The following is a 16,496-nucleotide window of genomic DNA, read 5'->3' as shown; positions in this document are numbered from 1 at the left end:
CAGAAGTAAAAGTGTTGAAGGAAGACGGTTTGTTAAATATGCTTGGCAAACAGTTTTGTCACTGGAAGCACATCTCAAAAGCTACAGACTGTGAAAGCCTCCCTGCACAGACCGCTATGCCTCAGCCAGAGCTGAGCATAAATAATCCAAGAGGATGTATGGAAACTGACAAGGACTAAATTGCATTGAGGTGGTAAAGTATTTCATTTTGAAAAACAAGGCCGTTGATGTGTCAGGGTTGTATTTCCAGGATATGATCAACACAAGAAGGCCTGGAATAGAGCGGGGGGGAGAGAATCAAAAATAAAAATGCTTAGTCACATGGCTGAGAAATCTTGTTTGGGTTTGTGCCGCAGAGTCCATCAGTCGCATATTGATCTGCAGCTTCATATTTAATACAGGAGGTCCAGCAGTTTTGCTGAGATACTCAAAACAGAAAACAAACCTGAATAAAGCAGCAACCAGCTCTGATGGAGCTGCAGGTGGCAGAACAATGAGAGGGAATTCAGTGACAGCCTCCGCCTGTCAGCATTAATAGTGAATGTCAACTGAACCCTGTGTTCTCACCATCTAGTGTAAGTTAAGGATTCCTATATATTTTCTAAATAGCAAGGCTGGTTGTCTTCTTGTTGTGGGTAACCAAAGACAAATCACATTTTGAAGGAGAACAGATGCACCATGGGAACCCCAGGTGAAACCAGATCTTTGGGTTCTGTTCCAAATGTAAGTAAGAAAACTGTAAGTAAACATATGTAAAAGTCTCATTGACATCTGTAATAACAAACAATTCTAACTTTCATGACCTAGATAAACCGAAATGTAAATGGGCTGCATTAATACACTGCTTTTCTAGTCTTAACAACTACTCAAAGCACTTTTACATACAACGAATTATTCACCCTTCACACACTGTGGCCAAAGCTGCCGTACAAGGTGCCACCTCATCAGATGAAAATTCACACATATTCACACACCGCTGTGCACAGAATTGGGAGACATTTGGGGTTCAGTGTCTTGTCCAAAGACACTTCCACATAGGACTGCATGGCCAGGGCTCAAACCACCAACCAAGTCCAGTTACTTTCACCTCCGATCCATACCCAAATTAAAGTCTTTCCTCTCCTGTCCAGACCTGGAAATAGTCATCCACGCCTTTATTTTCCTCACTGATCAACTAGTGCAACTTCCTCTACTCCAGTACCACCCAGTAATCAGTGTCCTGCCTGCAATTTTATGTCTGTAGTAATATACATACAGTATAAGTATTGGAATTTCAAGGCGTCCTGTTGCATTCACATACTTAAGAGCTGTCCACTTGTGATTGGATCACTCAGGACGAATCTCATTGCCCAATGCCAGGTGTGAATGGGGCGCTAGTCATCCCACCATCAAACTACAAACAGGGTTGATTACACCTTTGCAGCCAAGGCCCATAACGTTTGGACCAAATTCCCAGATCTGTTAGATCAGCCCCCTTCCCTAAGCTCATTTAAAGCTCAACCCAAAACTTTCAATAATTAATTGTAAAAGTATAAATACTGCACAGTACAGGTCCTGCATTCAAAGGTTTACTTCAAGTGGAAAGAGAGGCATTATATCAGCACAAAGTACTTACATTGACTTAACATGTACAACGTGAAGCGTAATGTATCATATTTTAATCATAATATTTTGTGAGTAAAATCTAAATCTGCAACGTAAGTAAGAACTAACATTTTTCTGTCAGGTAAATGTAGCAGTAAAATGTTTTGAAGTAGAAGTACACATTGAGTCAGACGTACACAATAAGTGTATTTTGAGGTACAATGAGTTTGAACAGTGGTCTTCAACGTTTTTTAAGCCAAGGACCCCTTAACTGAAAGACAAACAGAGCAGGGTCCCCCTACTTCATATACTCTATAAAATTAAGTGGCCTACACCAATTAACACCAATTAACCTGGGCCTACAATAATGTGTGGGCAGCCTAAAGCCTTTAACAGCACATTTTTAGTGCATCTTATTTTTCTTTTTATTCGTTTTATTGGAGGGCTACAATTCAACATTGAAGGTATTCAAATATTAATTGTTGGCATGGTTTTATAAATCAAGCTTTAATGTTAAACATGTGGAACAGTAAATCCTTAACTGTATCTGTAGATGGCTACCTTAGGGACTACCTTACCTGTAGGACAGCAAGCCTGTCAGCAGTGTTTTGTTTTTTTCACAAGTAGACAAATTTACATTTGCTAATAATATGTTGGATTAATGTTAATGACTTTTTAATTGTCCCTCAGTGACAAGTTTTTTTTAATTGAATGGATTTCAATTGAATGCAAAGACGTGTTCATTTTTATTTATTTTTATCTTTCAATTTGGCTTGCACCCTGCAGTGACTCAGAGGACCCCCTAGGAGCCCCAGACCCCCGGTTAAAGATCTCTGAGTCAGAATATAAACATAGTCATTAGTTTTCATATCTAAACTTCATAATAAATCGACAGCTGTTTGAGGCCCTTTTCTTTGACGTCCCATTTGTGTTTGCCTAATTTTTCTTCTCTGAACTCGGATATTGGAACCACGCCATGGAAGGTCCCTAGATTTTCAAGTACTCTTGATATACCATGAGAAGCACATGACAGACAGGCTGGTAGCGTACAGGTAGTGACATCATCTCTTATGTGGCGGTCACAGGGATTCCTCCCCAGGATATAACAGCTGTATGACATCTGCCCCAGGACCTGCTACCTTCTCCAGCTGTATGAATCCAGATGCTATCCTGACAGGCTGATTCCACCCCAACTAGCAGCTCCCAACCCCGACTGTATGCAAAGGGGGGGGGTTTACTTTGCATTACCCTCACCATGATCGGTGTACATTGAATGCAAAGAGTCTGTGTTACCTTATTTCACAGATATCTATGCAAATGCCTGTTATTTCCGACAATTTGTTAAAGACAAATGTCTATTACTCTTGAGTAAATAAAAACCCAATCAACAAAACTGCTTAAAATAATAATATTAATATTGAAATACTTCTATTAAAATCACCGGGCGAATCCGGAACAGCCACAACCTGGATGCTACTGAGATTAGCTCTCATAGTCAAGTTTATGTTGAGATTGTTCAAATGTTATTTGGGAAATTGCTATTAAACACATTAGAAGAGAATTTGAATTGATTCTTCTATGCTTGAAAAAAACTAAAAAAGCTGAACACTGAATTTATGTAAAATGCAGCCGATTTAACGACAGCAGTTGTGTTGTTGACTTGCTGACAATGGTCCACATTAGGGACGGTGTCAGTGTCTTTACCTGCTTGGAGTCCATTTCGTGGTGGGGTGCGTCAGAGAAGCAGTAGTGATGGAAGAGGCCCATCTTCTGGTTGAGCAGGCAGTGGACAACATGAGCCCTCGCATTCTGCCACTTCACAAGGCGGTCCAGCTCACGGTTCAGAGAGGCGCCCAGGTCCACAGACCAGTTATAGCTGTACAGAGTCACCTAAAGAATGTTGGTAACAATGAGTCAAATCTACCCCCAAGATGCTTGCACTTATACATGACGTGGCCTATAAACAGCCGAGTCCAGATCTACTGCACTTTACGAAAGACTCTTTGCACATTACGATACGTACTTTACAGTATGCACTTTATTATATGCACTTCACGAAGGTCTCTTTGTACTGGATGCACTATACCAGCTCTTTGTTTGTTTTGTTTTCCTCTGATATGTAGCCTATATGCTACTATACTGTTGATTATTTTACAAATTGTCAACAGTTAACATTGCTAAAAGCTCTTTAAAAAAAAGGCCATCTCTGTTGGGATCCTTTCCAAAACTTTGTCAGACACTTAAAATAATAATGTGAGCATGTCATGGGCAAAAACCGAACTTTTAGTGGACAAAAATTAAAGGTGCACATTTTCCCCATTAACGTTACATTACAGCTTGTTTTGCCGCTGCTTACAGCAGCAATCATTATTAGTGGACCAGTTTCAAAGATTGTTGTTTCCATGAGTCACTTAGACACAAACACAAAGGTAAACAGGGTCCAGGTTGGAAAGGAAGGGAGGTAACCCTTTAGCACAACAGTGGTTCAGTGTTCAGAGATGTTTTGGCAGCTAAAACAATCAGGACCTTTTGTATTTTTAAGAACTCTGTTTTTTTCTCTTGGCCCAAAGGGCCATTCAAAATACTGAGGCTGTCATATGCCAAGTCACCTTTTTGTCTAGGATGGTGATGAAGAGGAACCTCTGGCGGGGAGCCAGCCCGGCCCCGGCCTGGCTCGGACCGAACCAATCACTCTGCTCCAGAGCCTCGAAGCGCTGGAAGCCCTTTAGAGCTGGGCAGGAGAGAGAGAAACTCAGTGAAAATGGCAAAGCAATATGAATCAAAGTCCTTTCACACTGACTCCCTAACGACTGTCAGGACACTCTTTCATCTGTTCTTAACTGTAGTGTAGCAGTCAATGGACAGCACCGTACCATGCCTTTGGGATCAACCTTTTACATGAAATTAATTTTAATTTGCACATGTACTGAGAAAGTGCTCGGCGCGTCTGTCTGAACCCCGAATCCAAATACACTAAATTACCCAGGATTCTCTGAGAGGTTTGCAAGGTTTTTGACACATGACTGACAGCTTTAACTTTTGAAAGTAAAAGTAATACTGCTCTGGAAATTCCAGCCATTGGTTCAGCCAAATGATCAGTAGGAGAGAGAAAAAAGGGTATATTTCCCTTTGCATTCCACTATAACATGATAACATGATATTATTCAGAATCCAGTATCTATGTATATGTCGAGGACATTATATTTAAGTCAGAAGGAAATTATGAGGTAATGCCATTACCAGAGATTGGACGAATGGTATTTCAATTTGCTCTTTTAAACCAAACATGTATTTTCGCAGCATCATTTATTCCCGTCTTTTGTGTTTTCCTACCACGTATGTCTCCTGTCATTTCACATAAAGCCACTCCCTCCAGTCCTGCAGTAACCAGCATTCCTGCCATTTCCATCAGCACTCACATGCTCATCTGTTCCCACTTCCCCCGTCACCCCTGCAGTACATATTCCCTAGACCCTTTCCATTCATTCCCTGCCAGATTATCTATTGTGCTTACGCCTTCGCTTTCCGGCCTTTAGTTCTGCCTGCCTGACCCTTTTTTCAGATAGCACGTTTTTGACCATAACCTGCTCATCACTGACTCGTGCATCTGGGTTCAAACCTGAGCCTTTTCACTTCAAGATACTTATTACTGTATTAGAACAACACTAAAAAAGCACTATCATTCATAAACCTTTGCTTTTAATTATCGTGTTATTGCCTCTGTAATTCCTTATTTTCAATGTATGGTATGTTCCTTTTATTGTCTTTTTAAGAAACTCACTGGACTCTATTTTACCGCTGCACAAAGTGCAGCTCTGTACTGGCAGACTGACATGTACTCGGGCACACTGACGTCCGCCAGGTCGTAAGCTCCACGCTTGTCTTTAGGGCCGTATGTACATACTTACATTTGTAAGTCACTGAAGTTATAAATTACTTATTTAAAAAAGATTGAAGATATAACTTGATTTACTGTCCTAAATGGATTTGAAATGTGGATTAATTTATTTATTTTTTTACAAGTATTTCATCCAATTTTGGAGGTTCTGATTCAAATCTTAGTCAATCAGCTTAAATAACTCATTTGAAGTGAATGAACTTTTAACTGAGATGTTGGGAGACTGATCCTGTCACATCAACTGATCTTTTGACCACACAAGACTGACCATCTGTCGGAGTTGTTGGTACTGCAAAAACACACAGTCCACGCTGTTTGACAGATTCTTCCCTCACAAATGATCTTTGGCTGAGTACAGAGACTGGCTCTCAACAGCCAAAAGACCACTTTGGCCTGTTATCAAGCTTCCTGTAAAATTAACGTTAATTAGCAACAGCTGACATAATCTGCAGACGTTGAAGTTTGCCATTTTTGCCTCTAAAGTATTGAGTATCAAAAAATGCCTTATCATTAAATACTGAATTTCAATACCTAAGGAGTAAATCTTATCAGGTTCAATGAGCCAATCAGCATGCAGCAAGCTTCTACCAAGATCTCATAATGTCTGTGATTGGCTGTCTAACGTTACACGTCGTAAGGACACGCAGGAAAAACTGCACATTACACAGAGAAGGCTCACAGAGTAGGAGCTGAAACATAAATAAATAAATGTGTGCTGTAATATTTCAACACAATATATCACTTTAATTAGGGAAGGTGTACCCACAGGAACATCTCCAAAATCCCTCTCCAGTGATTTGTGCCTCATACCTTGATTCACAAAAGCAGGGCCCAATGTCTCTGTTTGATGCTTTATGTAAAGATGAGAAGTAGATAGAATTGCATTTTGAGGAGTTGGAAAGCTACCTGCCTTTCGTCTACTTTTAGGCAGTATTGTGTGCTGAATCACACATGTATTTAATAAAGACAATCCAAAATGTATATTAAGCACTTACATTTCTTTCAAAAGCAGCAATTTCAAACATCCCATCAGCATCGATGTGTGCAAACTTACGTGTGAACCTATTTAGCACTGGGGTGTTTTCCTCATCTGAACTGTCTTCTGTAGGCAAACAGAGATGGTACAAACAGCAAGGCGGCATGGACAGTGAATAGCACAGCTCGACACAAACGGAGCAGAAACTTGCAAAATAACAATGATGTTAGACAGCTCTTAGCATGGACATAGAAACAGAAACAAAGAGCAGCAGCAAGGAGAGCATTTTGGAAGCTTGGCCTCAGGCTAAGACCCCCTCTACATGAGGGCAAAACAGGTGTTAGCAACATGCAGCAGCTAAGTCTACACACTGTCATACACTAATATAGGCCTTCATGAACATTTATCAATATCAGCTCCTCTGTATATCCTCTGGTCCATTTCCATTTAAACTGCACAACACCAGCCCTGACATTGTTTGTTTTCATTTCTTTTCTTTACTATTAGTCTCAATTACTCAATTATCTATCTGCAGAGAGAGAACCAACTGTTTAAGGAGTAGGGCTGGGAATTGTACCAAAAATTGCAATACCATTAAAGTGATACAGATGCCATACCTAAAGAGTACTTTATTTGATACGGTGTTGAGCAAAACCAATGCTATGTAACAGTTTAGGCATTCAAAGGGCCATTTACAGGACCTGCGTGTTCTACATATTCTCTCTTGAATGTGATTTGTTCAGTTGAATCCAGTTTTAACGTTGGACACCACACAGAAAACGACCTAACAAGGCAAAACTATGGGTTAAATACATAGAGGTAGTACTTGCTAGCTTCTCAGTCACCCATGTCATAGAAAAGTTCAAATGAATTTGCTGTTACAGTTCCCTTTGAATTACAACCTGGAGGTACTTCTCGGGACTTGGCCACTACATGCAACTTACAAACTGGAAAATAAACGGACATAAATGAGTATTTTCAAACGAAACCTAACTGATTATAGATGTTGCATATTGGATTGCTAATCATTCATTGTGTCTACTGTACAGCTGTGTAAGCAGTGCAGAGGATGAGCACTGGCAGCAGGTGGCTGCTGGGAATGTTTAGCGCCACTGGCTTTAGCAGTTACCTTGCTCTGTGCTACAATGCCACTGATGGAAGTTGCGACCAATGAGAACAAAGCTCCTTGTAGTGTCTGGAGGCTGGCTGAGGTTCTGGACAAGAGGGAAGGGTACAAACATGTCTCCAGATGGGGGACAGCTGAAAAGGTTAAAGAAACAGAGAAAGCCGTTATTGTGATTGTGAACATTGGTTTGAGTTATTAGGAATAAAGGGATGCAGGATGATTAAAGAACCTCTTTACTTGTGCAACAGGATTTGTATCCCTTTTGTCTCCTGATGTGGAATATCTATTTCCCTCTGCAATGCACTGTTGTCTGCTAACTCTGCTGTTGGTTTGTGTCCCACCTCAAACAGCCAATAGGAGGTCACGGACTTCCCACCTGGCGAGCGCATGTGTATGTTGGATGCAAGAACAAGGTGGGGGAACTACTGTATTTACAACCGGGAATGAAACCCTGTCTCTACAGCAGTGCTTAAGAATGTTGCCCCTGCTGCCCCCTAGCATCTGGATACTCAGACCTCAAATTGTGATGCAATCCAAACTTTTATTGCTTGTTATTTGTCTGGCAAGGGAAAGGGAGCCACTACTGACTGGAAGAAAGTTGTGTTCTAGTGTTTAGTGAGTTAGATGATTGTGGCAAAAGAAAATGTCATAGTAAATACTGTATGTGATACTGTAAGTTATCATCCAGTCTGTTGGAATGATGCAAATGAAAATAAAATACAAGATCAAGTATCTGCATGGTTTCCTTTGTCTCTAAACACTGTGCTCTAGACATTATTCTTCTGTTTATCAGTGAAAAGTTTCTGACATGTCTTTATTTGAGATAAGTCACCAGTGAAGGAACAGTACTGCTATACAGTAAGCTCCCCTTAAATCTTGTAGCTAAGGACATTGTAAAATAAAACCAGAAGGAAACATTAAGTCTTATTTAAGGTTGTTTTCTATGGAAGTAAATCTGTTTCATCAGATTGGGCGCCAATATATAGAGGTTTACTCCTCATAAATAAGATAATAAATTAAGAATCAAAAATTCAACAAATATACCAAACACAGGTGTAAAATATAATGTATAAAATTCAGAGTTAAACATCCAGGAACCCAAGAGAAAGCAATCAATTCCCCAATCTAGATCGGGAGTTTGCCATTGTAGCTGCAGCAAACAAATGGACACAATTTACAATTTATGTCTGGTATTTCACCACTAAATTCACTTTTGAGACTTTTTCATGTGAGAAATCAACTGTGTAGAGTTTGAATATTGGCAGTTTTACCAAAATCGATGGCCAATTACACCTTTGCTCTGATGTTGTTGGACTTAAGAAGCTCCAGTCTGATGGGACAGCCAGGCAGTGATGCTCACAGACTCTCAAAAGACTCATGGACAAGTTTATTTCCTCTATCGTTTGCTTTCATAACAAAACACAATTATCCATTGCAAGATAAAAGACAAGCTGCGGTTATCTGCCTTTCGGAGTTATAAAGCCCCACAAGCGATTGCGGGCGTACCATTTACGAGCTCGCTGGGCAGCCAGAGCAGAAGTCAGAGGAGGAGAGCAGCAGAGAGACAGGCCTATGTGTAAATAATAAATAATGTTATTTAGACATAAGGAGAAACACCAACGCTTATAATTTTCATTCATTGGCTTATTTAAAACAGGGACAATAAATGTATTGCACCAGATATAGGCTATCACAATGATAATTCCTATCTGTTGTCTCTGGGCATATAGGCTATAAGTGCACATCTATAGGCTATTCACTAGTACACCTGTAGGACAGACCAGTGTTCAGAGAAGCATCATCAGACCTGAATGACTGAAAGGACTCTTACAACCAACTGTTTTCTAAGTATTAATAGAAAGGTTTGAGCAAATGTTGGCAAGCAATGCGTTATACAATTTGTTGCTCTCCATCACCTCTGGCTCTGTGTGTGTGTGTGTGTGTGTGTGTGTGTGGTTATAAAAACAAACGATTGAGGAAATAAACTTGTCCATGAGTCTACTGAGAGTCTTCCAGCCGACAGCGGGGTCTGCGAGTATCCCTGGCCGGGCCGGCCGGCCGGCGAGCGAGTGTTCTCAGCAGCCAGGAAAACTTCCAATAATCAAACTCTACACAGTTGATTTCAAAGTTTTCAGTTGTTGGCTGCAGCTATTACAGAAAACTCCCGATCCAGATTCTAGAATCGATTGCTTTTTCTTGGGTATCCATGATGTTTACACTGAATACATTTTTCAGCTGAATTTGGCCTGTTGAATTTGAGAAAGTTGAAAATACTGTATACTAGTTGAATTGTAAACATTGTATTTTGCATCTGAATTTGGTATTTTGATTTTTTTAAGTTGAATTTTTGATTCTTAATTGAACTTAGTAAGTCGTGATATGTAGTAATATAAATATGAGTAATACTCGTAGTAATATGAACTTAGAAAAATAAAAAGGGAGGGAAATTCTGAGGAAAAATTTAGATATATAATTTCAATGCAAAATATTCAGCGCTAGAAATTCAGTGGCTTTTTAATTTCAAAATCCGATAAACAGATTTACTTCCATGGTTTTCCCCCAGACATGACATTTTGCTCAGCTTATTTAAGGGAAGACAAACATGAAGTACAATATGTTCTTAAGGCATAGCAAAAAATAATTCTGAAAGAAAATACTGAAAGCATTTGAAATTTTAGTTTTGAGTTTATTTAAATAAGTAGTGGAACTACTGCTGAGAGCACATAATCTGCCGGTTGGTTTTTAGAAGGTAATAGCAGCAGAAATGTCGGTCCAAGTCTCAGCAATAAAGGCAGTTGTGAGTAAGTTTGAGTCAGCACATAAGGCAGTCGGGCTTTCAGTTGAAGTGTAACAGTGACCCATTTCACCGTTCATTTCATACCCAGCACAAAACAACTCACCTCGTCTTTTCAAATGCCTTCACCGTCGTGTCACTGGCCAGAGAGCTGACCAAGTTGACAATCTCTGCTAAGATGGAAGGCAGCAGGAAGTGCGAAGCCATTTCAGCTGTGCATTGCTGAATGGAGGGGCAGCCTGTTTTCCAGCAGCCAGGTCAGAAAAAAAGATAATGGGTTGAAAAAAAGGAAAAACTCAGAATATAAAACCGCTCATTGTCAGAAGATGCAAGCTTTCTGATAGATTTTTTTCTCATTCTGGCAGAAAATGTGAGACTTAAATAACACTTACCAAGTTTGGCCATGAAAGTGATCCATGGCTGGCAGGTAAACTGGTAGACGGGGTGTAGAGTGCCTGCATCTCCCTCCTCCAACTGAGACACCTGCCTCCTACACAGCCAAAAAACACCCATAGTTTACAGCTGCTGTAGCACTCACAAACATGAGCTGTGGGGGGTTTAAAGGCTTGTTGAGCGTTGTCAGTAGCACAGGGATTTCTAGGTCAGGGGCAGCGATAACTCATGACACTGCTAAGCCATGGTACTCAGGGTTTCCCCAGGAGAAGTTATGAAGCCCGGTGGCAAGTGTCCATTTTCAACAACGGTCCAGCTTATTGCAGCATTAATTCAGAGCCAAATTGTTTCTGTGATGACTGCATCATGGACGGAATTGTTAAATTGAGATTTTAGCTATATAAGCTATAAGACAGATTTCCTAGGGCCCTACATTAACTCAATGCTAAAAGCTAACTGGAAATTTGCAACCGAGCTGCCCCATTGTAAGGCCGGCTACACACTGGTTGTGTCGCACGAGCGTGTCAGCTATGTGGCGTGTTTTATATTTATTTTATTTATTTTTATTTTGGCTCCCATGATAACAGGTTAGAGCTTCAGACACAGCCTGGGTGACACGAGCGACTTGAGCCGCCCCGAAAACGCAGGCATGCTAGAAATAGAACCAACGACTATTTTTCACGTGACACGCAAGCATGTTGGAAGATTTCCAGGCAAAATAGAATAGAAAAAGATGTCATTTTGACATCAGATAGATATTAATAAAAAAAAGTTGATTTTCAAATATTGCACCTGTCATACAGAATGTAAAATTCTGTAACCTATTTTGCCGTCAATACTTATACTTATCTTGCTTTAATCAGATCAGTAGCCTATAGATTTATGATTAACAACTCTCTCCCCATATGTCAAATAAGGGTGATTCAAATCTGTCGGTGCTACAGGATGTCCCGAGATAGCCCTCCCTGTACGTCGCCTAGCAGCAGCAGCGCCGCATCAGACACGTTTCTGGTGTTTAGGACATAGAAAAATCCACGCAGCTGACACGCAATAGAAACGCCACGCTTGCACGACTCAGCCAGTGTGTAGTTGGCCGAACTGTAGTTAAAAAAAACATCTTTAAAATACATCCAAATAATTCCCAGTGGCTTGGTCCTGGTGGGGGAAACTTAGGCCCGGTGGGCCACCAGGCTTGCAACACACTGGTCGAAATTCACCATACAGTAAGGTTGGCTGGAAGTAAAACCCACATGAATGTCTCCTCGGCTTGCTGAACGAGCTACTAAGCAAGAATCCACCAGGGAACAACTGCACCAATAGGGTCAGTTTCCAGACCAGATGGCGGTTTAGATGAACAGCTGTAGCACCTTTTAACATTAAAAACCTGCATTGTGTCTACCCGATTAATGTATCTCCAATATTCACACTCCTTTAGCTCTGGTTTGGGCTCCACCAACTCTTTAGTAAAATATCTGGCGCTACAGCTACTAAATGCTCAACTATGTTCCCCAGCTAGTCTCTAAATGTGTCCGTCTGCTGTGTGGCTGCTGAATACAGTGTTCAGCACACTGCCCGCCCACTCACAACTCTATTACCTCTTGGTAAAATAAAATAGTTTTTATTGCAAAAACCCTTTTGTGGTCAAAGCATTCAGCTCTAGCCCCCACTGGTAATAACTCAATGCACTGATGTTACTGATAGAGTTGCAGTTACACTCCACCTCTGGGTCTGCTCCAGCTCCACAGCCAGAGCTTTCTCCTGGCTCCACTGCTGCTTCACGTTCTCCGTCTTGTGTCTTCGCCGTGCTACTCGGCCCTCCTCTCCTCTTTCCTGCACTATGTCGTCAGTTGTCTTTGGGCTCCCAAGCTCGGATGAATCTGGCTTACTCTGCAACACATTGAAGTCACAAATAACGAATATAAGCTCTGTGTGTAGCACTGGCTCATATGGAGGAATACAGGCTAAAAGGTAGCCACAGGTTTCAACAATAAGGGTTGCCCAATGACCCGGGGCAAGTTAAACGCCACTTCGGGCAAGTAAATATAAAAACCCACTTGCCCCTTCAGGCGTCATCATATCATAATCATTTGATTTGAATGTGCCATTGGCTAATCAAGATATGAGTTGGTGCTTGATGCTTTTGACGTCTTTTAAACTTCGTTTTTTTCCACATTTCATTTGGACATTTTGTTTACATTTTCAATGTTTTTTGACGTATTTTTATTATTTATATATGTTAGACCATTTTTTTTCACAAAGTGTAAACTGTAAGTAGTAAATCTGACAAATAATATATTTTATATGATATTTACATGATAGTCAAACCCTATTAGTAAACGTTCCAATTTAAAGGACAATTCAAAAACCTTTCTTTTAAAACTCAAATATTGACTCAGCAATTCAGCACTAGAAATAGTTGGGTAATGTTATTATTAAAACAAAATGTATTCATTTTTTCAATTATGATTTCTTCATGACAAAACTGTGAAAAATTCTCCAATTATTCCAAACTCTGTACTCCGTCCAGTGAAACAACTACCTTAAAGATATGAGGCAAACAATTCAAAACAATACCTGGGCCCTTAAACCTAACTTAAAAAAATATATATATGTATAAATATAATTTCTTTTTCATGAGTTAGGTGCTTTCTGCTGAAGTTATTATTTTAGTCAGCAAATTTAAATCCCAGTGCCACTATAATATTAATTTAACCCAGTTATACAATAATGTGTCCATGCATTTTGTTTTAAATTGTAATGTAGCCAGTAATTAGAAAACACAGAGTTCCATGGTGAAAGGCTTCCTCGGGAGGAACTGACCTGAAGTATGTCCCAGAAGCTGCGGCGGGTGCTCTTGCTGGTGGGTGTGGTGGACTCGGGCGTGGCGGCCCCTGTCCCGGGGGTGCTCACCACAGACTGGGTTAAGGTGATAGGAGAAGGGCAGCTCTTAAAGACCCGGGAGCCACTGCTCTGCCTGGGGCCGTCCTTCACTTCCTTCACCTCAGGCAAAGGAATCAGCAGCCCTGAAGACACATTTTAAAAGAAAGAAAAATACAACAAGGCAGTTATATCCAAGTCGGGGTTGTAGCTGGCATCATAAGGTATAGCTGCAGCACCCGAGCCAAATAAATGTAACTAAAAGACTTTTCTCAGATCTAATGATTGTAGTTAGAATTCTTTAATAAGTTTTTTCTTTAAGCTTCTTATTTATGATCTGCTCTAGCTTTTCCAATGTTTCAGACACAGATATGCTAGTAAAAAAAGGTCCAAAAGGATGTGAAAGAGATGCAAAACTACCACAAAGAGACACAAACCGCCTCCAAAGAAATGCCAAATGACAACAGAGACCCAAAACAACCCCAAAGGAAACAGAAATTACCAAAAAGAGACACTACACAACTACAAAGAGACGTAAAAACCCCAAAAGAGACACAAAATTTATATGGGAATTGCATTTTTTTTAATATTACATTTTCTTGAGGAAAGATCCCTTAACCCCCCACCAGATACACACACCTATGTCTTCCAAAAATTTAGGAAAAACACTTCATTTGAGACTTTGTATTATACCAGTAAAGAACACATAACATATTCAAGCAACTAAAGTTTTGGTAAATAGTGAGTCGATCTTCCTTTTTTTGTGAAAAAAAGGAAGATCACAACTTGCACTGTAGACAGATGGACATATGTGGGATTTGCCTGTGCAGAAAGAAAATAACACTTTACACAACAAACCTTGAGTCCGGGTCCCCACAAAGTTTCAGCTTTTAGGTCAGGTTCTGGCCATTTTGTTTAGTAAAGCTTTGGGTTTCTTTATTTTCAAATACACTTTGAAGGCATTTCTTTCTTTCTTGTTCTGACTGTGCCTTACGTTTGGGGTCGTGTGCATCAGGAGTTGCATGTATCCAAAGAGACATGTGTTTAATTTAACTGGTGAGCTAACGATTAGTAATAGATGAAATAAAGCACAAATCTATTGGAGCCTGGGGTCTCAGGCTGGACTTAGGTCTCACATGTGGCAGTACCAGTCAGGTTCAGTGGAGGCAAATCTTTAAGAAGTGGGTATGCACCAGGTTCAGGTCTTAGTTATAGACCCGCACATAACTAATTTTAACATTTGTAGATAAATATAGAAGTATATTCTTTTCATGAGACATATGGCTACAGTACTCCGATAGTACTACACTAAATGCTGGGGGTGGGGATTGTTGGACCATGATAGCCACAAACATGCTACACACATACCAGTGAGAGCACTGATGTTGCAATTATGCATTTACACCACAATAGGTCAGTGTGTGTGTTGAACTGCAACAAATACAATTGCATGATGCTAGATCTACAGTATCAGGAGTACAGCTAAACTAATACATGCAAATATCAATTTAATGATATAGCGTATTGACCCAAATATAAGACACCCTCTTTTTCAAGATTCATAATTGGAAAAATACTTTTTGAAGACCAAATCTTGTTTTTATGAAGAAAATTATTTCATTTGAAAATATTAAGAACACACTAAATAAACTAAGGTAGGCTGTTGATTTTAACATCTTTTAAATAAAAATCATGTTTTCAACATCACTTATCTGACATTGTCACATTTAAATAAAATTAAATTCTCAGTGTTATGTTTAGAGGATGTTAAGTCATAGAGGGAGCTTTTATTGTGAAGGGTAAAGCGCAAATGGTGAATCGTTACATGTATTGTCTTTGACTGTGTACTCGTTAATAAAGAGAAGACATCTTAAGTTCAGGCGACATAAATAAACCTAAGATTTTTTTGGTGAGGAAACATACGCTGAAAAAAATATGCGCTTACCTTTAGCCTCGTCTCTCTGAACTTTGGTTGCTGGGCAAAGCATCCCCAAACACAGAGGATTGGGCAAGACTTTCAGCTCCATGACGACATCACAGAGTGCGTGACGCAGTGCCCCCTGCAGTTTATCGCTCAGCTGTGAGGGGCTGACGTTGCCTTGTTCCCAAATGTCGAAGCGCACATACAGCTGTGGCTCTGTTAGAACACAAGCAGACACAAAGGTGATTGGTAGCTTTAACACCTTTGACTCAGTACTCCCACACATTACATAAAACCAACTGGATAAAAATAATGTAAGACAAAAAGACTTGGGGTGGAGTTATACTCAGTAAACGTAATGCAACTCTTTTTTCTGCCACATGGCATCGTTTTTTCATTGATTTCATCCCACTTTGCAACACAATAATACAACAGAGACCTTATTTATTGATAGATTTCAATGCTGATCCAACAACTGTATAGAAGGGCGACTAATCCAATGGTAATTTAGCCAGCTAGCCCGGTCTGTCTGCCTCACTCTCCCGGCGCTGCAAGGCTTCAGTCGGGATGAGAGCTGACAACAGCTCTGGCCCGGGGACACATCCACGGTCAGCCCCCAGCCAGCTAGCAGCCATCCACTATCATTACAGCCCCTGTCCAGAGACACATCCACGGTCAGCCCCCAGCCAGCTAGCAGCCATCCACAATCATTACAGCCCCAGTCCAGGGACACATCCACAGTCAGCAATCAGCCAGCTAGCAGCCAGCCACCATCATTACAGCCCCGGTCCAGGTACAAATCCACAGTCAGCCATCAGCCAGCTAGCAGCCATCCACTATCATTACAGCCCCGGTCCAGGGAAAAGACGCTAACGGCAGTTTACTGAACCCATTGGGAAACAGACCCTGGTACCTGAGTCAGAACAA

At 40.5% G+C, this 16,496-nt stretch overlaps 1 protein-coding gene across 6 annotated transcripts in view; it reads right to left on the bottom strand.

The window, feature by feature from the left end:
* The window catches only part of szt2 (SZT2 subunit of KICSTOR complex), a 120,795-nt gene that overhangs the window by 28,640 nt on the left and 75,659 nt on the right, over nt 1–16,496 (bottom strand). For 4 of the 6 annotated variants that reach the window (XM_032525775.1, XM_032525780.1, XM_032525777.1 and 1 more), the window contains 9 exons: nt 15,594–15,785; nt 13,592–13,794; nt 12,492–12,658; nt 10,771–10,868; nt 10,485–10,617; nt 7,588–7,718; nt 6,537–6,584; nt 4,194–4,315; nt 3,289–3,474 (listed from right to left, as the gene is read on the bottom strand). In XM_032525775.1, coding sequence (XP_032381666.1) covers nt 3,289–3,474; nt 4,194–4,315; nt 6,537–6,584; nt 7,588–7,718; nt 10,485–10,617; nt 10,771–10,868; nt 12,492–12,658; nt 13,592–13,794; nt 15,594–15,785 — 1,280 coding nt within the window. The remainder of the gene's footprint in view (nt 1–3,288; nt 3,475–4,193; nt 4,316–6,536; nt 6,585–7,587; nt 7,719–10,484; nt 10,618–10,770; nt 10,869–12,491; nt 12,659–13,591; nt 13,795–15,593; nt 15,786–16,496) is intronic. The other 2 variants (XM_032525776.1, XM_032525779.1) reach the window with 2 other exon arrangements.

The sequence above is a fragment of the Etheostoma spectabile genome, chromosome 9 (genome assembly GCF_008692095.1).
Source record: "Etheostoma spectabile isolate EspeVRDwgs_2016 chromosome 9, UIUC_Espe_1.0, whole genome shotgun sequence".
NCBI lineage: Eukaryota > Metazoa > Chordata > Actinopteri > Perciformes > Percidae > Etheostoma > Etheostoma spectabile.
The sequence above is the reverse complement of the archived record's forward strand: the minus strand, read 5'-3'. Positions and strand labels throughout refer to the sequence as shown.